At 43.1% G+C, this 27,584-nt stretch overlaps 1 protein-coding gene across 4 annotated transcripts in view; it reads left to right on the forward strand.

Annotated features, from left to right (window-relative positions):
* The window catches only part of CUX1 (cut like homeobox 1), a 270,436-nt gene that overhangs the window by 154,615 nt on the left and 88,237 nt on the right, over positions 1 to 27,584 (forward strand). For all 4 annotated transcript variants that reach the window (XM_082294439.1, XM_082294436.1, XM_082294437.1 and 1 more), the window contains exon 9: positions 16,793 to 16,841. In XM_082294439.1, coding sequence (XP_082150565.1) covers positions 16,793 to 16,841 — 49 coding nt within the window. The remainder of the gene's footprint in view (positions 1 to 16,792; positions 16,842 to 27,584) is intronic.

Consider the following 27,584-nt stretch of genomic DNA (forward strand, 5'->3'; position numbering starts at 1 on the left):
TGGCTGGTGAAGGTCTAACACTTGTACTATTTAAGATTAGAGCCATAACGTCACCTGTAGACAACTGATTATCAACAGCCTGGGTTTCAGAGCCATTCCCTTTGATTTCTGTTATCTGCAGATGTCAGCCACAGCACTCATTCCATGTTACCTGATCCCTCTGTGTGCCGAGAGCTGGGAGCTCCAAGGAAGTCGAGATGCTTTGAAGGAATTTTCCCACCTTCTTTATTTCTCCTTTTCATTTCCCATCCCTTCCTCTTCAGTCCTTACATACCTTTGAATCAGTGTGGGCAATTTATGCAAAATCTGATGTTACACCCGTGTTAACAATAATAAGGAGGCAACCAGAGGGTTTCTGAGGTTAAGAAGGTAATAATGCACAAGGTTTAGCTCAATTGTGCTTATTGGGGCAAGTATTTCACATCTTGAATTAGAACCTCTTGAGACTCAATACAGCCTAACATTGTCTGATTTATTTAATCACATTTGCATGAAATCAGATATATTCATCAACAGAGAGCATCGTGCGCAAATCGAATGAAAGCATAACCCAACACAATTTCTGGTAGGAGAATTTATCCTGCAAGTTTTAGGTGGTAAATAATCAGCAGTTTTGTTGCTTATTCCAGTTTGTAGTCACTTAAATTCATCAGCAGTCTTTCCTTGGCTTTTCACATGGATGAAGTCTTGAAGTATGTTGTGACTTTTTGCAAAGAGAAGAAAATCACCCATCGTGGGTCATTCTCATGAGAACAGTAAAGATACAACACTGTTGTTGTAATCATGCAGGTATCTGGCACTCCCAAATTGGGCATTATTGGGTTTTCATCGTCTTGGTAAATCAAGGACATGTTCTTGTTGCCAGTCACAAAAGGAAGATAATACAGAGCCCTTCTTAATGTCATGTGCTTCAGAGCTGATGTTATAAGGCAGCTTGTCCTTTCTTTCCCAGAGCTATCTACTTTTAAGGGCTTTGTTTTGCACGCTGCTGCAAATACATTTGCTGCCTGCATTAGTCATTTACAGTACTTAGATCCTGTAACTATTGAATTGTTAACATTTGGAGCCAGCTATAATTATCTTTTATTGTTATTATTATTATTATTAATGGGCATAGTGCTTTCTTTCCTCTCTAGCTTTCCTGAGCATTTATGGGATCTTTAATGCATCTTACACTGAAGCAGCATCTTTCATCCCTGTTTAGACTGTTTGTTTTCTTATCTCTCTAAAATGCTCACCAAGAATTTTTTGTCTTCATGAAGTTTTTGCTTCCTTTGGATGTGCAAAATGGATATCCCAGGGAAAAATACGTGGCAAAGGTATGGTCCTGCAGAATCACCACCTTCCAGGACTGCTTTCAACAAGAGCTGCTGTGGCTGTACACCCACATAAAGCAGCAGCTCTATAAACCTCATGCAAATCCCAATTTCTGTAATTCCTTGTTGGGTGTGAACCCTAAAACAGTAAAATAAATGGTGGTTACCAAGGTTAATCACTGGCTATTCTATTAAATGTTCTTTTTATCTGTGTTCCAGTTCAGAACTGGGAGTTTTCTTCCACTTTTAGGTAAATGGATGGAAGCCCTTAATTTAACTGTTAGTTATTAGTTTTTCTGGTGCCTTACTTGAATTTTTCCATTTCTGAAACCATACGAACTAGAGGTGCTTGACTTCAGCATTAATGGCACTCTTTTTCCCAGTGTTTATTGTTGGGTGGGGAAGCTGGAGGGAGGATGATCCTGTTGATGGTGATGTTGTTCACATCTAGGGGAATATCCATGGACAGGCAGGCTTTCCTTTGAGCTCCTAATGACCCTGTGGATCTCAGGGGTGGAGGAGGGCTCTCAGCTGTGCCATGGCCAGACAGGCTGCAGTGGTATCAAGTGAGCTCTGTGCTGATGGGCTTGATCAGTGATTTTCTGTGTGTTCTGCAAATTCCTGCAATTCCACTGGTTATTGCTAAGAAATCACAGCAATGACTGTGAAAGGCAACCAGTCATAAACTGTAAATGTGCTGTACTGATGTTCCATCCTTTGATGGAAAACTCCAGGTAGTCTGGAAGTTAGAAATGGCTGCTGGAGATCCCTGGTGTGTAAGTTCTGGATGGGACTTGATCCTTTTAACTTTGAGGATTTCTGTCCATAGGACAGCAGTGGCTCCCTTGTCTTTTCCCTATTTGTTGCCTTCATACTGTCATATTTGTTGTAGTTTTAAATATACCATATCTTGGTGTTAAGTATGTCTGACCAGCTTAACTCATCAGAAAACCATTTCAGCAGAGGGCTTGTAGCTGATAATGGCTGTACTTTCGCCCTCCTCTCTAAAAGACAGTGGCCACTAAATATAGCAGCACGAGCTATTTTTGATTATGTAACATCTCTGCCTGTCTGTACTCTGATTAAATAATCTATTTTCTTGGCAAAGGAGTGCGAGTTCATTTTCTGTTATTGATCAACACCATATTTTAGCTGTGATACAGATGACTTATTTGTCTTGCTGCCTGTTGGATTGATTTCTGTCACTGCCTTGCCATCAAGGGAGCTGGCAGTGGTGGGACCTGCCAGGCACGTGCCTGTCCTGACCCAGAGCAGTGTTTAACAATCCTTCTGTGCAGTGTATGGTGGATAAACTTAATACTTTTTGTTACTGTTTTTCAGTCAACATATTGTCTGGTATCTGTATGAACTAAACTTTTATTATTTATCATTTACACTCATGTTATCTCTAGGTGATTCCTGATCCCTTGTACTTTCTATCTCCATAGCAGTGGGACTGAGTAAGTTCAACTGTACTCAATACCCTAAAATAACCTAAATGGCCAGGGCCTGTGGAAGACTTAATTATTGACCATTTCTTCGAACAAATGTAAGAAAAAACATCTCTGGATTAAATTTGTGAGCCTTACAGTGGATTTCAGCATCCTGCCCATAGAGACCTCTCCTCCCACACCTTTTATTTCTGTCACAACATCATGTAAACTCCTGCTGAATGCTTCAGCCCATGGCTTAGGAAGATGCTGCAGCTGCAGCCACCAGAAAAGGTGGTGAGGAAGGAGACAGAGCCAGAGAGCCCCATCCTCACTGTTTGTAGAACACTGGAGAAGCAAAATGAGGTTCCCTGCAATAATGATTTACTACACAGGGCCATAAAAGGAGCTGAGGCCAGGGAAAACAGCAGAAGACTAAATCAGCTTTTTTGGGAAGTTCCAAACTTCCACACACGCAGTGCAGGAGCTGCTGGCACCAGCTGTGTGCTTTGGGAAGAGAAGGGGGAGTTGCCCTGCTCCGTGGCTGGGCCTGGTTACACCTGCATGCTCCACACGAGTGCCCAGCTGAAGCCAAGGGCTCAGCCATGGGGGACCACAGAGCTGGGCAGAGGCTGCCACACCTGAGCAGTTTGGGTGCTGGAGCAGGTGAAGAGCAGGTGGGACACCTGACAGGGTTACAGGGGTACCTTTACACCTCCCCAGCTCTGGGAACAGCAGGGACAACGTTTGGCACTGAGGGTCTAAACAGGGTGAAGTTGCTCATTAAGCCAGTGCTGGGTTTGTGGCTCTGGGACCTGTTGGTTACAGAATTAGCCCTACATCACAAACCAGGCAAATCCAAAAGGTTGGTTGGCATTTCCTTACTTCCCTTCTCTCTTACAGCTGTTGCTTAACATAGGAAGGATATTTTTCATCCACTCGAGCATTCTGCTGTAGTAGAATCGTGGAGGAATAGTCATTAGCAACACAAAATAATATTTCCAGTTCAAACTCCCCTTCTGTAGAAATACTAAACCTGTTCTATTAACTGTCAAAACAGAATAATCAAATAGTTCCTACCATGGAGTACAGCGTTAGTCAAGCCTGAAGCTGTTTTATTTCAGCAGTATTTTAAAGACTCAACAACTGTTGAAAGGGAAATAAAGAATTTGAAAAGTGTTTCTGCAAATAACATTTTCAAAGGTTAAATTAGAAAATTCTGCTCTGTTGTCCTCCAAGGGCTTGCAGTAGTACCTGGTGTTGTTGGGGTTTGCCACGAAGGATTATTTAAAGTAATTTTGCTGTCTAATACATATCAAGTTTGGATTCTGTGTAGACAGGCAATCTGTCAGTCATATTAGTGAGCATCCCTCATAATCCAGTACAACTGGATGCTAAAGTTGGAAAAAAGTGAGCAGAGTTACGTATTCAGCAAAGATGTAAAAATAAAACCTGCTGGGTACTCGGCTGGCACAGGAGGCTGGAGGGAAGCTCCAGCACAGCAAGTGGTCAGTGCCAAACTGTCATCCAGCTCCCTGACCCACCCTGGGGGCTCTGGGGACTGAGTCTGCTTTTTGGGTGTCCCACAGAGGGAAGGGAAAGGAGAGAGAGGGAGGCAGCTCCTCCATGTGAAGCCCAGGAGGTTGCTCTGTGTCTCAGGGGCTGCCCACATGAAGTGATAATGAACTGGTGCTGGTGCAGGTTTGGACAACACCTGCCTGTTCTCCTTCCCCTGGTTTGTTTTCCCTATTCTGTGGTCTCACATGCCCTCCTTTGTTTCTTTCTGCCTGTTTTTTTTTTTTTGCTGCTTTGTCACTGGGGTCAGCAAGATTGATGCTGTTGATAGCTCTAAAGTGGAACTGCAAAGTGCTGACATGATGGCCATTTGACAGGTGTCTCCATTCAGAGCAAAGCTGGAACAAATTGGGAAGAGAGAAAACCGTATTGGTAATTGAATACATTATTATAAAGACAGCAATCATTCTGGTTGTTAATCTTCAGCATAGCTCCTGGCAAAGGTAAAACCTACTCAAAATGTAGAATAAACACATCTCTATCGTGCTTTCTGCAATTTTCATTCCATTTATTGAATAGAAGGAGATCAGCTGCCTTTATCAAAGACCATGTAATGCTATTTTCAATAGCCAGAAGGAGATAACTTGCTTGAGAAGCTAACAGAGAATGGGCACATCACCTGTATTTACTTCTAAGCCAAAAGCATCTAAAGCATTCCCCAAATACATCTCCCACTTGAATGCTATGTTACTGCAGTCAGTGTTTAGCTTTGCTTTTGCACAACATGCATGTCCTTTACACTGAGAATGGCAAAAGGTTGCATTTTTAATCCAGATTCCATCACTAAATAATGCCTTTTTGTTGCCCATAAACAACTGTCCAGATGCTACAGGTGGTTTGACAATGAAACCAGGATATTGTTGTATTTGAGTGCCTGTTGGTGAACGTGCTTAGGGGCACATCAGCAGCTTGGTAAGAAATAGTAAATTGGAGATTATTGGCCTGGTGGACACATTCATTTTGTTTCCTGGCAATAAATCCTTCAAAAGGCTGTGTAGGATGTTGTCTTACCCTCCACAGTACCAGTTGCCAGGTCAGACTGGGTAAAGGAACAGGTAATTTAGAGGACTCGAGCGTTTGAGCTGTGACTGGAACAGGTATGGCTTTCCTTCTTTGGTGTGGGGTATTTCCCCTGATCCCTGTCCAGGTCCCTGGGGGATTGCTGTTCTCCACAAGGCAGGAGCTGGGGTCTGTCACTGCTCTGCTGGGAAGCAGTAATTTCCCTTTGATCTGTGCCTGTGGAGTGACACCTGTACACAGAATTCTGGCTGTGCTCTTTCATTCTCAAACGGACTTAAAGCTGTTGCACTGAGGATAAACTGGGGGCAGTTAGAGAAAAGCTTTTACAGGTTCTTACAGTGATGGACAAAGATACAGAATAAATAAGGGGAATAAGGGCAGAAATCAATCGATAGCTCATTTTTCCAAATTACTGAGCTCCTCAGCTCTCTGTGGTTAAAGAGAAGAGGAGATGCTGAGTGTCTCTGGAAAGAAGCTCCTAAAGATTAATCTGGAATGTGAATGTTGATACAGTAAAAATTCTGAACAGTCTCCAATTTTTTGAGGTTGTTCTTGCTCTAAAGAAAACAAACATACAGAAATCTGTGATTTTGGCAGTGGTGTAGTATGAGGGAAGATTGTTCATTTTGGGATTGTAACTGCTCAAAACCTAAAGGGATTTTACAAATGTGACATGGTGATTATAATAAAAACAAAAAAGCCCAAAAGCCAGCAACCCCCCCATGTCCTTGACGAGATATTTGTGCTCATTTCACACATTGTAACTGCAGTGATATTACCAAGTAAATTAAAATATTTGTGTGTATTTTTAGAGGATCTTTAATCAAAGCACAGACAATTCCTCCTGCTGTTTCTCCAATCTAAAATATTGCCATTCCGATAAAAGAGAATGACACTTCAGATGCCTGCAATTAAGGTTTCTAATTTTGGCTAAATTATCTGTTTTAACTCCGTAAGTAAAAATAGGTAAATGGTTGCAGGTTCTTTATTTCAAAATGTCAAACTACTACTACTTCTACTACCACTATTATTGTAATTAAATATTGTATGTAAAAATAAATTCTATTTATTTAGTTAGTTGGAGAAACAATTGGAAAAGAGTTTGGGTGAGTTGTAGAAGCAGAATTAATATGATTTGCTCTTTTAGGAAGTTTTTATTTTACACTTTGTTATACATTTTTTTCCATGTAAATTTTTTAAAAAGGCAAATTCTGAAAACCTGGCAGGTTCTGCTGCTGTGCTCTGGGAGCAGAGCAGCCTATTTGTGCATCCACAGCCCTGCAGGACCACAGCCTTCATCCCAGTTTCCAAAGGAAATGGAGCTTCCACGAGCCTGTGGTCTGTTTTACTGCCAGCCTGCTTGGAGCTCATCAGTTCCCCTCCTAAATTAACTTGGAAGCTGATGATTGACTTCGGCAGTAATTAACAGCATTAGAAATCCCCAGCACAGGGAGCTCTGGTGGAGCTTGTAGGAACTGGGAATGGGAGGAAAGGCAGGCAAATAACCCATTTGAGGGCTGCAGGTTGAGGGACAGCAGCTGCAGGTTGATCAGCCATGTCTCCATGGCTGGAGAGTGTCTTTAATCTGTATTTCCTATGATTGGTGGGTGGGAGGTGAAGAGGGGACACTGAAGGGATAAGGGAGGGACCTGGAGATGTCGCAGGAGGAAGCAGCCATGGGGGGCAGCTGGAAAGGCCCAGATGGCACAGCTGATATTGTTACAATAGTACTGTCTAAACAACTTTGTAGGAGCAGTCGATGGGAAGCAGGGCTTTGTTTGGGCTGGGGCTCAGGGAGGATGTGTGTTTTATCCCTGACTCACCTCCACCAGCAGCATCTCAGGAAGCAGCTGTGGCTGCCAGGTGAAGTTGCTCCCACCAGAGCAGGCTCTGCCACAGAGCCTGCTCTGTCCAGGGAGGATTTCCTCACTGCAGGAATCCCACAGACTCCGAATCACAAAAATGGGGGAGAACCCACCTGACTCCACCACTCCAGAGGCTGCTCCTTGGTTCCTTACAACACCCAGTCCAAAGCTGCTTTTTGGACTAAATTGCCATTACCCAAGTCTATTAAATTTCCCTCAGATGATGTTTAATTGGGAAGCAAATTAACTGCCAGCTGAAGCTCTGTGAGCAGACTACACAAATGCTTCACTCCTGGCAACGGGGATAAACACCCAGAAAGCAAGGAATGGACCCAGAGCCTCCAGGTCCCCAGCTGCCCTGCAGGAATGTGTTTTGGAAGTCAGGGAAGTGCAGGGCAGGTGGGAAAGTGTCAGGGTGTACAGGTTTGGGAGTAAAGTGAACTAAGTTACCATTAATAACAGTCACGTCCCAAAATGACTTGCAGAGGATGAATTAGAGTTTCTGCCAGTGTGGACCACAAACCCACCAGTGGAATAAGTGAATGCAAGAGGATCCAGTGTCTGGTGTGAGAGGCACGTTCATCCTGCTTGTGTCAGGATCAGAAAGAACTGAGGGGGTGAAAAACCTGGGAACCAGCGAGGAACTTGCTTTGTGGATGAGGAGAGCAACTTTCCTAATAGAAAAACCTCTTTAGGTTCAATCCAAATGTTTGGATCCTTGGGAAACAATGATTTCATCAGCAAATCTAACTACAGAGTGTACCCTAAAGACCCAAGATGAGGACAGTTGCAGGGAACAGAAGGTTTAATAGTGCTGCTGCCTTGATGTGATTAATAAGGCTGCTGATTTCCCACATCTTATCAGCTGACTATAACACTGTTTTGTATATTTGTTATCTCCATTCTGCATTGTGGTATGGGTGGATAAATAGAAATACCATGGAGGCGACAGGAAACAAAACAAAAATAATCAAACATGTTTATCACTAGAGCATTAAAATGGCTGCTGTGGCAGACACCAGATGAATTATGCAATACATAACTTAATTCTCTGGGCCACAGATGTTTCATTTTTCCTGCAAGAAGCTGATTGAACCTTGAATGACAGTTTCAGGCAGTCTTTGATTGCTCTGTGGGTCACATGCTTGATATGACCTGCATTTGAGTTGCTTTCTACATGCTGTTGCTTTATAAAACATGTAAAATTGACATCGTGTTGGCTGCTCAAGGCCAAGTCAGGAGTAATTCCATGGGTTTGATATGCTTTGTGTGCAAGGAGGGGAGAGGGAAGGGTGCCTGTGTTTAAATTCTGGTGTGTTATTGAATCAGCTGAAGTCAGGAGAGGGGAATTGCAGAAAGCTCTTTCAATTTGTACCAGGAGGCACAAGGAAATTGGGAGTTTGCTGCATCCATGTCATCTCATGTTGTTAGGAAATCCTGTCAGATCAGCAATGGCTCCTGCTTCCCAGGGCAGGCTGGCAGTGCTGGGAATGTTTGTCTAAATCACCTCCCCTGAGCGCAAACACTTGGCACAACCTGGAGGTTTTGTTCCCCACCCTGAGGACTCCATCCTGCAGATTCGCTGGGTTTGTGCTGGTGCAGCACCTCAATCTCAGGGCCTCAGTGTGGGTGAGATTCTGACATAAATAACATGAAAAATTAAAGATGGGAATGTTCTTCCATTCTGTTCTCCATGGCCTGTAAAGGGAGGTCAGAAGGATCACAGCAGAATGGAATTGCAGGGTCTCCTCTCCTTGTATCCCAGTGCAGGATCTGCAGGAGAACCTGCAATCTGGAGCCCACAGCTCCAGAGGTTCTAAATTTCCCACCAGCTCCTTCAAAAGTTGGTGGGAATGGATTTTTAGGTCTGTCTAAACAAGGTGATTTGTGTCTGCAAATTTCAGGTGCAAAAATTACCTTGGTGCTTCATCACCTTCTTTGGACTCCGGTGTGGCCCAAAGGATTGTGACCAGTGCTCTGAGGTGGGAGGTGTCAGAGAGGAAACCCAGAATGATCCAAATCTGGACACTCCTCATTTCTGATTTTAATGCTACTCATAGGGCTTTGCAGGGTGAAGCAAAAACACACTGTAAAAGAAAAATAAATGTTTCATCGGGAGAAAAAGGATTTATTGCGTTTCTTTTCCTTTCTGTGATGGGCAGTGTGATTGCTGGACATGGAGCTCACAGGAGATCTGTTGTGGGGAGAGAAAAACACAGTGAGAGCTGAGTAAGAGATTTTTAAATGCAGGGTTAAACAATCTGGAGAGCCAAAATTCATATTGACCGTTCATGTTGCAACATGTGCAGATATGTGCCACATAAGAACATACTATTGCCACCAAATAAAAAAGATGGATCATCTAGTTATATATTGGCTAATTTTTTGATCCAACTAATACATCTTTTCTTTCTTCCAGCTGCTTACATTAAGTGTTCTCTGGTTTGCCAGGTGTGCCAGGGTTGTGTGTGTGACACTATGGGAATTACAGCTCTGGGGTGCTGTGAGTTGACGTTGTCTGTTACATATAATTCTTTTTTTTCCTCTTTGTCTTTTATTGAGCACATCAATTAGTGTCAGTCAGATCAATTTCTCTCCAGAAATGATTAAGAAAACACTGATGATCTTTAGAATCTGCTCCCTTGTGTCTCACTGGGATAAAGCTGATTTCTGTTGTCTATAAAACTTTATAATTGCGAACATGATTATTTTACCCTTGAAACCCTGACTTCAAACATGAAGAGGGAGCAAAGTGCTGTGCAGGTTTTCTTGGAAAGCACTTTTCCTATGGACTGAAAGATGTTTTATTCTACAGGGTCTTTTCTCTCTAATGTTTGAGATGATTCTTGTTTTTCCAGGTACTGCTCAGTATCTTGGGCTTTATAAGCAGTTTCTTTAACCTTTTTCAATATTTGATGATCACTTGACACCTTTCAAGCGCTCAGGCCCTCGTTTATTTGAAGATCATACCTGCAGCTGGTGTGGCTGCTTGATCCTGGTGTGCTTAATGAGAAATCTTTCCATGAGATTTATTTCCCCAGCCTGGATCTGTGTGCGGTACCGTGCGTGGGGGCAGCTAGAGGAAACCAGGATGAATTCATAAATAAGGATAAAACAACCCAAAAAGGTGGGGAAAGCAGTGGGTCTCTCTGCTTTCTGCCAAGGGAGGAAGTTGATTTAGTGCAGAGTGTCTGCACAGAGGATCTGGGCAGTGTCCAGTGGACATTTCCCCACTCCCAGCTTAGTGCAGATGACGTTGGGTGCAATCACCGGAGCACCTGAACCCAGCCTGCCTTTGATCTCTCAATTTAAAGCCTCCAGTGTTTCACTGCTTAGCAGAGAGGGGATTTTTTTTCTTCAATTGAGTTCCTAGGAAAGGAAACACCCAATTCATTACTAAACTTAGTGGATTTATGAATCCCTGAACAGAGAAATTCTTTTACAAGAGGCCTGGATTTATATGACACTGGAAAAAGGATTATCTGATCTGAAGATCCTTAGAGGGTTGCTCTGAAAGAAAATATTAACCTATAGCTCTTGCAGTTTGAAAAGTAGATTTGAGAACTTAGTAGTAAAAAGGGTGTGAGATCTTCCCCTTTGACATGTTGTGCTGAAATAACTTTTTCTTTTATTCTTTTTACAACCCTTCTGCCTGTTATTCCATCTTGTACTAGCAGTAAAGGTGAATTTATGCTCTGTGGATGTCTGTTGGATTGGAATAATTATGAACTCTAAAAACACGTAAATGTGTGTACAGTGATACTCATAAAGTTCCAAAGAATAAAATTAGTGGGTTTTTTATATTACCTTCCTCTGGAAACTTTCTAAGAAAGTGTTTGGTGGTTTTTTCTTTCCTAGAAATTAGGCAGCAAATCCCAGGCACCTTGGCAGGGCACTGAGGTGCAGGGATTAGATGAGGGCATCCACCAGCAGAGTTTAGGAAGTGGTTAGAACTTGGGTAGGGAATTTTTCACCCCTCTGCTTTGCTTAAAGTAAAAATAAAATTGAATATTCAAATGCTGGAATGCTCTCGTGGCCTGAGTGAATGCCGTGATCATTGGGCTGCAGGCAATTCTGCCATTGTTTAGTGATCCGAAATTACTTCCTACACCCAGGAACCTTCCCTGATAAAAATTTCATTGAAACCTGAAAAAATTCAGTGCACTGCCTTTTGCTCTTTTTTTATTTTTTTCCCTTTAAATGCTTTGGCCCCTGTTCTTCTTTTTATCCCTTCCCAAATATCCCAAATAACCTCACATTTTTTGCCTTGTGCTGGCCAAGTGCTGGGTTACACTGCCTGTAATTTTAAGAGGCTGAGCTGTTTACCTAATTTGGCCAAAATCTGCTCTGTGCCGATCACAGATATACGTTACAAGGAGGATTTTTCTTTTTTTTTTTTTTTTCCTTAATTAAACATAAATGCACATTAGTTGATAATGTCTGCTTTTAGTTTGAAATTGCCTGCGTAAATGTTTGGGTAATTAGAACATTTTAACAAGCCCCACTGGCTCCATATACCGTTTGCTCCAACCAGTAAACTTTTACATGTTTTTAAAGAAAACAAATGTGTGGGAAAAAATGTTGTTTGTTTTTTGCCAAACCAAAGTATTAATCTGCCCTGGTAGGGAAGTTTCTTGGCCATGCCACTGACTGCAATTTCCAAAGTGTCATCTGTATTTTTCAGTCCTTCCATGTATAAAGAATCCAACAGCAGTTTCCTTCAAGGTTGAGTAAGTTTGAATGTTTAGGGGGCTGTAGCCACAAGATTTGGCAAACCATTCACTTGTCATGTTAATAAAAAAGGAATTGTTTCTGCCTCTTTAAGCTAGTAGCTGAATGAAGGACTTGGATCAACTGGATTTTAATCATAAAGTCCAGATTCTTCTTGCTTGCAAGTGAATAACTTCGTGGTGTTCTGGGTTTTCATCTGATTTAATTTTATTTAGAAGAAGAACTGAGCTTTTTCCCTGTTACCAACCCTTGAATTTGCTGGCTTGTTATGCTGTTCAAACCTAATCGGTTTTCTTGATCTTAAAATGAAAATCGAGCCTTTCTGCACTTTTTATTTCCCATAAGCAATTGAATTGAAAAGTGGGGTGGTTTGGGGGTTTTTTTTCAACTCCTTAAGTTGTTTTTTATAGATAGCATGTTAGCTTTGAGGGCTGTTTCATGACTAGTAAAAGCTTATACCTTGTAAAATCTATAGCTTTTAATGCATTTTGTTTCTCACTTCAAACACAGTACCAAGAGAAGAAATAATAGAATATTTCATGGTCGTGCTGTTTCAACACTTCAGATTCTTTTTAAGTGGTGATGCTGATTCTGTAGCTCCAAATGCTTGGGCTTAAAATTTGATTCCCTAAATTCCTTAGTCTGAAAATGTTGAAACTTAGAACAAGCTGTAATACACCCTGAAGAACTGACTTGCTTACATGATTACTTTTCCTCTGCCATGGAGATTATAAGGAACTAGATCAGATAAATGATTATATTATCTGTGGAATGCAAAAACACAGGGTAGATAACATTTATTCCTGAAAACAGCTTTTCCCCACTTTTTTTCTCATGATCTGTGTTAATGTTTAGAAAGTATCACCCTTGACCAAACCCTGATTAATGTTGGGTTGCAATGTAGAAATCTGGTGTAACCACCATAAATATCAGTGTATTTTAGTAAAATGTCTTCTTGTTAATAATTACCCTCATTCTCTGTATCTGTCTGAAGGAACTTTGGGGGGTTTTCTCCTTGCCTTCATCTCTTGGAGAGATGGGGGAATTTAGGTGTTCATGAGGGGCCAAGGTTTGTGTTTCTTCAAGAATAAAGAAAGTAAAAACTGAAATAATCAGATCTCTGGTTCCTAAAAGTGACTTTGGTTCACATGGGCTGACTTTGGTTACAAATAGATTCTGTGTAACCACAAATTTGCTGATTAGGTGAACAAATTCTTCCCTGTGAGGGTGGGGAGGCCCTGGCACATGGTGCCCAGAGCAGCTGTGGCTGCCCCTGGATCCCTGGCAGTGCCCAAGGCCAGGCTGGACATTGGGGCTTGGAGCAACCCTGGGATAGTGGAAGGCATCCCTGCCCATGGCAGGGGTGGAACAAGGTGATCTTCAAGGTCCCTTCCAAGGTCACTGTTCCCTTTGAGGTTCCCATCAGATTTTCAGTGCAAGCCTGCAGGACAAGCCCGGAGCTGGATGTGCTCTGCCTGCCAAGTTGTTCCACTGAAATAAAGAGGGATATTGAAATAGGAAGGGCTGAAAATGAGCAAATGTAGTGGAGGGTGAATACATCCAAAATGACCTGTGTGGGACTCGTTCAGTGAGCCAAGCAGAGCTGCCTTGTGCCTGACAGGTCTGAGTTTGACACAGTCCTTTGTAAACAATAAATCGATGCAGGTTGTTTCTGTGAGTGCATAAAAGGTGGGAGAACTGTAATTTATTTTATAATAAATACTTGTGCTGAGCAAACAGTGAATGCAGCTATTAGAGACTTGCTCAAATAAGTGATTTTAGGCTGCTGAGTGCCAGCTACTGATGTGGTAGTTGAGCTTTTAAAATGAAAAGCCTGAATTCCTTTTGAAGATTCTCCTGAATGCTGTTGACACTTGTGCTAGGAAAGAATACTGAGTAATTTAATTCATTACTTTACTTAAAGATAACGTTTATGGTTGCAGCATTACCCTCCATTGGTGTGCAGACTGCTAGGCTGGTGTTTTGCTTGAATTTTTTTGGAGATGTTACATCCTTCTATTAGGTGTGCTGAAAAGCTTGGGAGAAGAAAGCATAGGAGGGAGAGGGGAGTTCAGGATCAGTCAGCTGGTGTGTCTGGATACAAGGACAAAGGGACAATTTTGCCTTTGGCTACAGTTTGACACTTTACTGGATTCAGTCAGAATTATCTGCGCACGCTGAAGGGCGCAAATGTCATTTTTATGGCATTCTATATCCTCAGTTGCTTCTTTTTGTAATTGGCTGTGTATCCCAGTGCTGTAATAGAGCTCTTAAATCCTGACCCCGGCCGAAATGGGACACAAATACCTGTATTAATATTTCTCTCCATTTTAAATGCAGGCTTGAGCCTTTCTACCTTGTTTTTCCACCACCATCTTGTGTTTTCCTGGCAGCCACCCACCCTTCCTCTGGCTTAGGGTGCTCCTCTGCTTTACTGCTCTTGGTCCTCTCTCCCCTTTGTCCATTGGCCTCAGATAGCCCTCTGTTCTTTCCCTTGCTCCTCTGTCTTCTCCAGTTTCCCTACCTTTGCCTCCGCTTACCTTGCCCCTTTAAAGGTGGCTGAAAGTCCCTGGATGGGTCCAGACCCCCTCATACTTCTGCCCCTTCCCACTCATCTTTTCTCCATCAGAGTCATCTTCCTTCCTGCCAGAAAACAAAGAGTTTCCCTGGCTGAGCTGAAACCCCACCTTCTGCTCCCAAAGCCGGGCACTCATCCTCTCCCAATCCCAGGGTTTCTGCTTCTGAGTCTCTCGCTCTTCTTAGGTGCTGCAGTGTTCCAGACCTTTGGCTGATACCTGGCACCCCCTGTTTGGGAGGAAAGGCGGGGATTTTATTGTTCTCCTCACCCCCCAGAGAAGGAGAGGAAGCTGGATTGGTTTCAGCTGCAGCCGATGTGCTGGGATGGGACATTCCCAGCTCTGATCTGGGAGGCGTGTGACATAATCCAGACATCATTTACTGGCTCCAGATAACCTGAGGCATTCACACGTAAATTGAGCCTGAATGCATAAGCTTATATAAAGAGGATCCTTAAACTATCCTAGCTAAAAATATTTGTGAAATGCTGGGAAGCATCTTTTCAGTGTTGTTGGGATGCTCTCTTCCCTCTTACCTGTGTTACAGATAAGCAGTGGGGTCACTTTCATGGGCTTTGGGACGTGTTTTGTTTTTCATGTGAAATTCTGTCATTTCCGTAAGTGGGTTAGTAAGTTTTTTGGGCCTGGAGTCTAAAACACAAGATGTTTCACAACTGCAGAGGCCAAAGAGATGGAAAGTGTTATTGCAGGCTGATTTTAGTGTGTCCAGGTCAGTCTCGTGGCTACTCCCTTGAATCCTTTTTTGCCCAGGCAGTGGTTGTTCAGTTCAGTTAGTAAATGACCATTATTTATTAATTCCAAACATGGTGTGCAGGATTTCTTCCCAGTGTAAGAGCACATTGCTTCTCCTGCACAAGAAAACACATGTTAATCTGTTTACCATTATTGTCCAAAAGATTCTTTCAAAAGGCAGTTCATGTTGCCCCAACAATATTAAAGGCTGTAATTTAAAATAATTTTCCATTAATTTATATACATGCACATTTACTGATTATGATCTTTTGCTGCATTTCCCTAAGTGTACACCCAAAAGCCTAAAATGCTGCTGAGGAATAAGTCAATATTCACTGTAATGATCCAGTGTGGAGTGTGCCAGGACCCTGATGTACTTCAATTAACCATCTTTCCTAACGAACACCTGTACAGGAAAATGGATCTTCTGTGGGAATCAGCAGAAAAAACAAACCCTGGCTTTTCTGCATGGGCAGAGGAAGGGAATTCCAGTATTTCACAGCTTTTGCTGATAATGATCTGCTACAGATTAAAAACAAAAACCAGACATTATGGTGTTGGCAGATTGCAAAAGGACTTGCTGGTAAAGCTGCTGTTCAGAGGAGATGAGGATAGTGTTTATTGCTTCCATATGGTCCAGGCATACAAGACAGGCAAAATGTCTGGGGAGAATAATATGTCTTATTATATTGATACAGAACATACTTCTTAGGGCTGTCAGCCCTTTTCCTGGTACCTTTCCCAGGTGAGAGCCTGAGTGGGAAATACTTGCCCATGACTGAGCGTGAAGATAAGAAAAGATTGCTTAAGGATTGGCTCCATTTGTGTGAGTGAAGTATTAGAAATTCTGATTTTTAAGGGGTCACGTCTGCGAGCTGCTCCCTTACACAGGAATCTGAAGGATCTCTTGTTTCATTGACTATTAGTATAGTTTTCAACCCTTTAACTTTCCAATTCAGCTTTGCAAAGTGCATGAAGAGTCTAAATTTAGAGTTTGATCAATTTGTGTCAAAAAAAACCTGTTCTTCACGTAATGTAAAATTATATTTCTTGGTCTCTTTGACCTCTTGATTCTTTTTTTTAGCCAAATTTAGAACAAACTTCTGGGCACGCTGAAACAGAAGAGTAGCTGGTTGCTTTTGTGTATATGGGGAGTTGACTGAAGATCTGCAGTCTTTGAATTCTCCATAATTATCACTTGGGAAGCACCTTTATGTGTTGGAAAAATTACACTGCCTGGAATTTTGGGGAGTAAGACCTTCAAAGATCCAATGAATATGCTCAGATATCAATTTGCCTGTTGCATTGCAAAAAGAGAACAGGCAAAAGAATTGGAGACTTGCAGACTGGTCCAGAACACCCCAGAGGATCTCACCAGGCAGGAGATGAGCTGCTCAGTCCTACTGTGTCCTTTTACAAATAAATATTGGCAGTTGGTGCTGTTTGTGTGCCTGCTGCTCTGCCTGAGCTCGTGCAGCAGCCGTTCTCTGTGTGATAACAAAACTTCTGCTCTCTTGTTTTCCCAGGGCTGATGAAATCGAGATGATCATGACAGACCTTGAAAGAGCGAATCAGGTAGGATTTCAAATGAGTCCGCCATAAAATTCTAAGTGTGACTTTAATAATTCTTTTTTAATTCTCGTTTGGATTTCGTGACAGTTCTTTTGTATGCAGTTCGCAGTCATAACTGCGTGGAGTAAGAAAATATGCAAATTTTGAGCAAAATACAGCTCTTTAGGGATGCTCTGTAAGGATTGTGTGCACAGTAGAGCAGTGTTTGCCATATATTTACCTTCTAATAGTTTAAACTTACATTTCCCACTATGGTTATTCTTGGCTTTATGTTTCTAAACCCATCATGTTGGCCCCTACTCAGATATGCAGGTGAATGGTTTGCCCAAATTAAAGGGCCTCTGCCCTATGGCTGTGGCAGGGCTGCAGCTTTTGTGGACTTCTCCAGACTTTTCTTTCCCCTTCCTTTTCTGCTGTGTTTTATTGGCATATTAATTTTTAGCAAGAGTTGGATCAGACTGTTCTTTCTGTGCAGGACAACAAAGAAATTGTCATTTGTTCCTGCAGAGGTTAATTTGGGCTGTGAAATGTCTCTCTGGCCATCCCTCACAGTGCACACTCCTGACATGAGTGGCACAAATACTGAGTTTTAACAAACCTAACACCCATGCAGAGAATCCTTCTGAAGGAGTGAGGTGATGGAGGAGATGTGTATGGCCAGGCAGGATTCCCATGACAGTGGAAATTCCATAAGCCAGTGGATGGTGGTTTCTCAGAGGGAAACCTCAGCCAGGCATTTGCTTATCAGTGAGCTTCATTAATCCCTCTACCACGTATGATCAGAGATTGCAGTCTTAAATCTCCCAGGCTATGGATTTATAATCCAGTTGAAGTTCACCTAAGAGCAGCTCCCTTCCAGCAGGAATAGTGGCAGCTCCTTCCCCTCCCTGTGTCCTGCTGTCAGCAGTGGCTGTGTGAGCCAGACCAGGTCACTGATCCTGTTGAAAATGTACCCCCTGCTCCAGCTGCTGTTTTGTTTTGTCTTTTCCCTGTTGCCAGATCATCTTTCAGCCCCCACGCTCCCCTGCTGCAGCTGTCAAGTCTAGCAAGTGCCATTGGCCTTTACATTAGTTCTTGGAAAATTGGAAAAATACAAATCACAGAATCATTTCCGTTGGAAAAGCCCTCCAAGATCATCCAGTCCCACCATTACCCAGCACTGGCAAGGCCACCACTAACCCATGTCCCCAAGTGCCACATCCACAGGGCTTTGAAATCCCTGAAGGGATGGGGACTCCACCACTGCCCTGGGCAGCTGTGCCAGGGCTGGACAACCCTTTCAATGAAGAGATTTTCCCTGACATCCAACCTAAACCTCCCTTGGAGCAACCCTAAGGCCGTTTCTTCTTGTCCTATCACTTGTTACCTGAAAGCAGAGCCTGACCCCCACCTAAAGCCTCCTTCCAGGGAGTTGTAGGGAGAGAGAAGGTTCCACCTGAGCCTCCTTTTCCCCAGGCTGAGCCCTCCCAGCTCCCTCAGCTTCTCCTGGTGCCCCAGACCCTCCCCAGCTCTGTTTCCTTCTCTGGACGCACTCCAGCATCTCAATGTCTTAATGAAGCCAAAATCATATTTGTAAGTTGTTGTTGTTGAGTTGATTATTTAGTCAGTAAAAGCAAACTGGTGTTTGTACAGTGGGTTTTTAGTTCTGTCAAAGAACTTTTGTAGACGACATTAAATATTTATGGAAGTGCTAGTAATTATTTGAAAATATGTAGACTTTTTAGAAATGATGTAGGTGTTAAAAATGTTGTGGTAGAATTATTTTGTGATTTTTGCAAAGGCAATACATTTTGCAATGATTTACCCAGGAGTTGGTTTTTTTCCTTCAGTCTAAAGGGGGCCTGTAGTTAAAGAAAAGGTATTTCTGAATTCTTCATTGCCTCCTAAAATGGATTATACCTATTTATCCAGAAATGCTGTTTTTCTATCTTAACTGGTACAAAGCTGCAATATGGGTTGGGTTTGTTTTTTACTTTATTGTGGTGCTTTTCTTGTAATTAGGTAAAATTTATAACTGCTTATGTGTGTAACCCTTAGTTTGGTTGTATTTCTGCAAAATCTGACTGTACATAAAATCAGCGTGCCGTTCATCTGAGCTATTGGAAAGCCAGAAGAGGGGTTCTGGCTCCCCTTCCCCATCTCCCTCTGCTCTTCCTCCTGCTCTGGCTGCTGCAGTCCCATCCCCTCCCAAACAGCAGCTCTGGCAGCTGGGGGATCCTTCACTGTGCCCACTGAGCTCAGTAAGTGCAGAAAGGCCTGGATTTGGGATGAAGGGGCCTCGTTTGTTCTCTGGGGATTTAGCAGCTTGAGGCAGCTCAGCAAACCGTGAGAGAAGCCACAGCATGGAAATCACAGAATCATGGAATGGTTTGGGTTGGAAAGGACCCTAAAAATCATCCAGTTCCAAACTGCCTGCCATGGGCAGGGACACCTTCCAATGTGCCAGGCTGCTCCAAGCCCCATCCAACCTGGCCTTGGGTGCTTCCAGGGATCCAGGGGCAGCCACAGTTTCTCTGGGCACCCTGTGCCAGGGCCTCCCCACCCTCACAGGGAAGGATTTTTTCCCAATATCCCATCTAACCCTGCCCTCTGGCAGTGGGAAGCCATTCCCCCTTGTCCTGTCACTCCACGCCCTTGTCCGAAGTCCCTCTCCACATCTCCTGGAGCCCCTTTAGGCCCTGGAAGGGGCTCTGAGGTCTCCCTGGAGGCCTCCTCTGGACTCTCTCCAGCAGTTCCGTGTCTTTCTTGTGTTGGGCCCCGTGGGGGACACAAAGAGGACTCTGTGGCCTTGGAGGAGCTGGAGAAGACAAGGGAAGGTTCACCTGGAGAGGAGCAGGAGCTGCTGCAGTGTTTCAGCTCATTTGCTGAAACATCCCCATAGAGTCCTTGCCTTGTGTGATGCTTTGCCTTTATAAAATGTTTTGATAAATTGTATCTAATCTTTGTAGCAGCAATTCCTGTGTTTTACCTCTTTCTAGTTGAAAAAAATATATACATTGGAAGGAATTAAATGTATTGCACAGGCCAGAAAGTGAGTTTGCATTAGGCTGAAGTGTGACAATTGAAGAAACAAGTACTTAACCTAATTGTGTATTTAATAGTTAAATTAACATTTCCTTTTACCATTTCAGTAAGTGCTCATTCCCTGTTATTAAGGCTACCTTTAAAGAGTAGCGCTCAGCACGACTCCTGCTTTGCTCATGGACTGCCTTGCTGATGTGGATGTGATGTTTTGCTGCTCTGGAAGTAGCACTGACCCAAATGACTGGGATTCAGAGCACAAATTTACATGTTTCCAATGAAGATGGGGGGAAATTGGTGTAAATTTTTATATATCTGACATTTCTTGAAAACGCCTTTCCCAGTTAGTGCCCTTTTTAAATCCAGAGCTGGCACTTCAGAACTTCCCTTGCTGTTGTGAGGTGGGGAGTGCCTTTCCCTCTCCAGTTCTGCAGGAACAGGGGCTCCCTGACTGTGGTCCAGGTGTCCATAAAAATTATAAAACCCACAGGGACAGAGCTGATGTTGTGACTCCCACCCCTGTGTCCTGTTGGGTGAAGCAGGGACCAGTCTTCTTATCTTCAGCTCCATCACCTCTCTTCTCCCAATGTTTTTCCTCACTTGCATCCTCAAGTTTTTTCATGCTAGAGCTTTCTGGGCTGCTTTGCGTGATACCACCCCCAGAACAAATTACTGGCTCATCAAAATAATTGCCTTTAAATACCAGTGAGCTTTGCAATTTTCTGCTCAGAGAGGAGGAGGGGTAGTGACCGCAAAGCTCCCTCCCTCTCCATTGTGTCATTAACTCAAGGTGTAAACTGAATTTTCCCACAAAACGTAATAGTGAGAGAAATTAATCCCTCGCTGGGACAGAGGTGGGTGCTGGAGATGAGGGGTGATGACAGCCCCTTCTTTCTCAGCTGCTCATCCAGGTGCTCAGTGCCATTAATCCACGATCTTGAGTGAGGTTTTTTTGTCAGGGCTGGTCCATTCTGACTGGCAAAGCTCAGAATACCCCGAGTTACACTCACTGTGAGGGTGACATGGGTGCAACCCTTCCCTTTGAAGGTCATGAGAGGTTTTTTTTACATAAAAAAGGGCAAGACTAGTGCATTAAAATGTCTGGTGCAGCTGCACCAGCCTCGAAAGGAGTCATTAGCTCCTGCCATGGAGCTTTCGGAGGGGTTTAAGGTCTGAAGCCAAAATCCCCACTGCTTTCATGGTAAAAGATGCAACTGCATCATCTCCCAGACAGCAGGAGGGTGCAGAATCCCTGTCCAGTCCTCTCCTCATCCCCAAGGTTGTGGGACTCAAGTAGTTCAGGCCTGTGCAGGACTGAGGGCACAATAGAGCCAAATACAATAGGAATGGCTCATTTTCACTTTATTAACCCAGCAGCTCGATGACAAAACTTGATAACATAACCCACGAGTTCCCCCTGCATTTCCATGAAGATTTAATAATGCTGTAGTTTGGGGAAGGGACTCATTTTATTAAGATTTCATTTTGCACAATAAATCACTGCATATTTTCTGATATGCTACGAAGTATAAGAATAAATAATTAAAACTGAACTACCCGTACTTGTCAAAATAAATGATTTATCATAGTTTGGGATACAGCATCTTTGAATTTTTTATTGTTTGATTCCCAGAATATTCTAATTTCCAATCAGGGAAGTTAATGAAGCTCCAGTGTACTTTCCTGCATTCACAGCAGTTACAGTTGTGTTACTGTATATTTTAGACAAATATTTATGGTTAGCACTTTCCTGTACCTTTTCAAGTTTACACCTTTCCAGTAAGCATTTATGGCAGCAAAGTCACAGAATCTTTTGGGACGACAAATTTATTCCAATGAATTATTGTTCTGTTTCTGTACTTCATCCAGCAACCTGGAATCATCCAGTTGTGCCTGAGAAAAACAGAGGTTTTTGTTGGACAGAATAATTCCTAGGTTGTGAAAACAGAAATATTTTGGAGTTCTAAATTTTTTAAATGACAGCAAGGCTTATTTTAAGGTTTTAATACTGAGTCAAAATTTCTGGCTTCATGTCATTGATGTATCCAGATCTCTTTTCTGGCTTTATACACATAGTTTAAAAAAAAGAAATCTAATGGGCTTTGTAATTTGAGCTTTCTGTAAAGAAAAAAGTGCTTTTTCACTTTTAAAACAAAAAGAGAAGAACTTTGGTTAGGGTTGTTTGATCCTGGGTTATTGTATTTCAATCTGAAAGAGGAAATAGATTGGAAAAGCAGACTCAAGTGTAGGTATCCTTACATTTTGAGAGTGGTAACAGAAAGAGGACATGAGATTTTTTTTTGTGTGTGTGGACTGTATTTTGTAAGCTATAAATGAAGAATTAATTTATTTTTTCTTCTGTTAGCCCTTAGAAAAGCCAAATGTTTCCATTGGTTTTCTTTCCATCTTCACAGTGCTGATAGGGCTCCCAGATTTCTACTTGGGGAAAGAAAGTCAAATGTAGAAACTTCTGCTACCAATAAATCAGGAAAACTGTACTTCCTAAAATACAGAAGCTTTTATTAAAGAATCTAGATTGGATCAATACCATTTATTCCACAGAAGTGTAGTGTTGGGTTTTAAAGTCTGTAGAGGAAGGGTTTGTGAATTTAAGCACTTTTTGGAGCCAAACTGCCACTAAAATACATAAAACAGTGTCTGCTATAAAAGTAGAAAGCAAACCTCACCAGGGTGTTTTACCAGAAATGCTGCTCTCAAGATTATTTTTTATTTCCTTGGGTATGGCACCTTCCTGTCTCCAACAAATCACATTGGAAAATGGTTGGAAAAGATATTCCTGCTAAGTGAGATTGCCATAAAATATGTATGGTTTTGAGCAGCAGATGGAATAAATTCCCCTTTTCACTCAGCAGCACAAGTGCAACACAATACAGGTGGTGCTGGTGCTCGGGGAGTTTGCTGTGACCCACCACACCCTGACGAGGCATCCTTGGGTTTGCACTTCCATGAGGAAGGGAATTCATCCTGCCATGACTCCTGCATCGCACCAAGGCTGGCACAGACACTGCCAGAGGATTTGCTTTTATTTCTGGCTCCCTTGGCAGTGAGCTGGATGCTTTCATTGTGTGCCATCACCCAGGGGAATTGCTCCATCCCTGGAGGTGCTCCAGGCTAGGCTGGATGGAGCTTGGAGCACCCTGGGATAGGGAAAGGTGTCCCTGCCCATGGCAGGGGGTGGAATGAGATGAGATTTAAGGTTCTTTCCAACCCAAACCATTCCATGGATCCAAATAAGTTACACTGCTTCATGGCAGATGAACTCATTCACTTAATCCTGGGATTTCACTGTCTGTAAAGTGGGAATAATAACATTTACTTTACAAAGGGCATTGAGATCCTTGCACGGAGAAGTTCTGTATAAAGGCAAAATATGGATAACATTATTTTCATGCAAACACGGGTTTCCTGCAAATGCCTGGCTATCAGTTGGGAATACATTTATCTGGCAGCCTTTCAGCACACAGAGGAAAGTGCAATAGCCTGAAGACAAGAATGAAGACAACCCAGCCTCTTCTGGTTGGTGGAGTTTTTTCTTTTTTTCCATGTAATTCTCCATTGTTGGGAAAAATGGGTGCCAGAGCCCTGAAAAATATTTCATGTCCCTGATGTTCTGCTAACCTTGCTGCTGTTCTGTGGAAATAAGGGCCATCTAAAGGTTTTATAGCAAATTTTTATAGCTGAAAAGTTGGGAAATTAAAGCACATTGAACCAGTGTGTTTTAATTGATGTCGTACTCTGAAAAACGCAGCTTTTGCAGCAGCTTGCAAGTCCGAATGTCAGCTCCAAGCGTGGTGATTGCTGCCATAACCAGGCTCATTAACTGCAGCAGAATTACTTGTGATAATACCCACTCCTCATAGGAAGATTTTCCCACATACAGCACTGAATTTAGCATGGAATAAGGAAATACAGTTTGGCTGGTGGAACTTTAAGGGAAAGGTTATACATTTTTTTTCACACAAGTATCTCATTTTACTGTTCACACCACTGGTCTTTGATCAAATTAACATTTTACTGTAAGTAGAAGAGCACTCGGTTCATGCTATTCATTATCTTGTCAGGAAACAAGGAGAATAATTTAAACTGGGTATATTGTGTAAGGCTTTTTTTTTCTATCTTTAATTGGAAAGCACACGGCAGCGTTACGATCGTGACCTCCCGGCTCCACTGTGAGCTGTACAATATTTACCCGCTGTATGAAGGAAAATGGAAGTGTTTTGAAATATTTTGTTACCAGGGAGGTAGTTCTGTACTAGAAAACAGCAGAGTAGGAATTAGGAGGAATTGTATGACTGAACTATCCTGACAAATAGGATTTTGGGCAAGGCTGGATTTGCATGAGCTCCATCAAGGCCATTAGTGTGACTGTCACTGGTCATTGAGGGGGTTTTTTTAGGCTGTGCATAGGATTTGGGAGTAAGAAACCGAGAGTTTTAGCACTGACTCATGAAAAGCAACTATGCTATGGCATATCCAGTGCCTGAAGGGGCTCCCAGAGAGCTGGAGAGGGACTTCGGACAAGGACTTGGAGTTCCAGGACTGGGAGGAATGGCTTCCCACTGCCAGAGGGCAGGGTTAGATGGGATGTTGGGAAGGAATCCTTCCCTGTGAGAGTGGGGAGGCCCTGGCACAGAGAAGCTGTGGCTGCCCCTGGATCCCTGGCAGTGTCCAAGGCCAGGCTGGACGGGGCTTGGAGCAACCTGGGACAGTGGAAGGTGTCCCTGCCATGACAGGGGTGGCGCTGGATGATCTTTAAGGTCCCTTCAACACAAGCCATTCTGTGATTCTATAAATCTCTGTGTATTTCTCAGCTGAAGTGGGACAGTTTCACACAAACAGAAGGTTTTGTGAACTTTTCCAGTGGCTCCCAGTTGTGCAAGATTCCTTGGGTTTAGCCATTTTCCATACTGGGTGCCTGTCTCTGGCTGTGCTCTTTTTTCTTACTTCAGGAAAAATTGTTCAACCATTTTTAGGAACAAGATTAGAAAAAAAAAAAATCCGTTCTCCCCCAGATGTTACGAGTTTTTCTTGCTGTTTTGGTGAGGAGCCTGCTGTGCCCGGATTTAATAGCAGGGGTTTGATGAGGGAGGGTTCGCTTTTTTCTCAGGGTTGTATCTTCTGTTGGTTCAAGTAGAAAAAATTTTTAAAAAATAATAATTAAAAAACAGCCTCAAGTTTGGCCAGCCTATAAGAGTCTGGAGAAAAGAGTTCACAGAAACTCAGCAGAATCTGGTTTGAATTTGTTCAGGCTTTGCTGTCGGTGCCTGTCCCAGGCACGCTGCAGTCTGTACTGCTCCACTGGGTGAACATTAACCAGGCAGGTTTTGCTTTTTCTGGGTGTGATGTAAGGTTTTGTGGGGGCACAGGGCGGGGAGACGCTCCCCAGGCTGCCCCTGCCACGACTGGAGACATCAGCATGGGAGCAGGAAGGGGAGAGGGATTGCTAGTGGGGAGGGAATGGGGAGAGACGCCAGGACCCAGACACTTGGAGGAGCTTTTGTGAGGACATTTGGAGAAGAAGCAGCGAGGAGAAGAGGAAGGAGGAAAAGAGGAAGGAGGAAATCGTTGGGGTAAGGCTCATTCTGGAAGTTTGTGAATGTTCATTAGGTCGTGCGAGGTACGAGCTGGGTTTTGCCTGCCTGGAGCTAAAGGCACTGTGGAACACAGAGAAGACAGAAATGGTGCTTCCAGCAGCCAAAATGAATTAGGAAGGGGACAAAGCGAGAAGCAGAGAGGGGTGGGAGTGGAAGAGGCAAACCCAGAGGGTCTGGCAGGGGAGCGGCACCGCAGCCTCTGTGCGGGGTCTCGGCGCAGGAATGGGCAGGGGCAGGTCCTGCCACGCTGGGAGCCTCCAGTCAGTGCTGCCGTGCAGGGAGATGTGCCAGGGGCTCCAGGAACCCAAACAGCACCAAACAGGGCTTGTGCCAGTGCTTTCATTAACATCCTGAAGCACTTGTGGTGGTGCAGCACAGCTTCCATGAGGAAGCGATTAATCCCTTCGGCGGGGAGAGCGGGTTTAGCTCGGAGCAAATGAAGTGCAGGGGTCACGCACAGAACAAGAGGACAAAGCAAAGGATCCACTCACCAAGCCATGTCTCTCTCAGGGGTGGATGGGATCTCCCTGGGAAAAAGCCACAGCAGGTCCTGTGTGGTGCCATCCCACTCCTGAAACCCTCACGGGGGATGGCCAAGCACCAGCCTCAGGCTTGGCTTTTCCAAACTTGTAAGTGCTCAAATTTGAAACTACCATTCTTTTAGCAGGGTTTTGTGTGTCATTTATAATTTATATTGCAATAGCACCCAAAAGTGCTTTCCAGACACTGAGCACATCTGTAATTCTGGCTCTAAAAAGCTTCCATTCTGTGAGACGGGTAAAAAAAGAGGAAAATTGACCAGTATTTCCCAGACAGAATTGCCCAGAGTTTGTGCTGATGTATTTTTAACAATGCCTAGTATGAAATCTTGTCTGGTATTATTCCGAGGATCACAACAGGTGTTGGGAATTGGCTGGGGAGGCTGTGCAGAAAGGGCAGCTGACAGCTCACTGTATATGCAGATGTACCACCTATTAGCAATATCCTCTGTGGTTTGCTCGCATGCGAGCTGAATAGATTCTCCAAACAATGCTGCACTGAATGGAAGCCATCAGCAGAATTGCTCAAGGCTGCAAAACCCATTACTTATACAGCAGTAGATGGAAGAGCAAGTGCCACAGTGCAGTAACTTGTCCTGCTTTGCTGGAGTTGTTCTGCAGTTATTAGATCAATATATGTAGCTGCACATCTAATAAAGTACCAGAAAATAATTTATCTCAATGTGTGTTGTTAGCTCAGTATTTATCCTAATATTATCCAGCTGCGTAAACAACATAAATCCCTCGTTTTGTGCCTTTTTTTATTGCTGTTTCCATGTTTTCCAAGCACACAATAGGTTGTGTCCCCTTCTCTGATTATTGGAGCCGCATCACTGTACTTTTTACAATCACATTTTAATTACAGCTGTAGAACCTATGCAAAATCATTTAATACAATGTTGTGAGCAAATAGCGCAGATGATGCGTTTAGTATTTGATTGCTGTTAGTTTACTCATTGATTAAACATGCACAGTCTGCTTTGACTGGTGAGGAAGTCAGAGACCACACACACACAGGGCTGAAGGGGTTATATCACTGTAGGGTTTATATTTGCTGTAGGGTTTATATTTGCTATAGATTTTATATTCATTATCGGCTTTATATTACTATAAGTTGTGTATTTGCTATAGCTTCTGTATTCACTGTAATTTTATATTCACTACAGGCTTTATATTTGCTCTGTGTTCTATATTCACTATTTCAGATGAGCTAGGTTTTCCAAAGGATTAGCAAGGAGTCAGGCACACAAAACATGGCAGTTTTAGTGGCTTATAAATGGCAGTGGGGATTTATCCTTCTGGTCAAGAAAAGTTTTGACCCTCACTGGTGGCAGCTGATGGGTTTGGTAGAATTGGTGATAGGTCTTGGAAGTGGAGATGGAAAATTATTTTGGCTGTTTTCTGAAAGCACAGCATGATTTGCATGGAGTAGCCCAGGCAAAAAGCAGTGATTACTCAAGGAGGAAAGCAGCGTGGTTTTATAACAATAAAATACCTTTTTTTTTAAGAGAGAAGACAGTCTTGCTTGCCAGGAGGAGTGTATATTGTAAAAGAACGTGGTTTTGTTCCAT

This window comes from Coloeus monedula (assembly GCF_965178545.1).
Source record: "Coloeus monedula genome assembly, chromosome: 20".
In the NCBI taxonomy this organism is placed as follows: domain Eukaryota; kingdom Metazoa; phylum Chordata; class Aves; order Passeriformes; family Corvidae; genus Coloeus; species Coloeus monedula.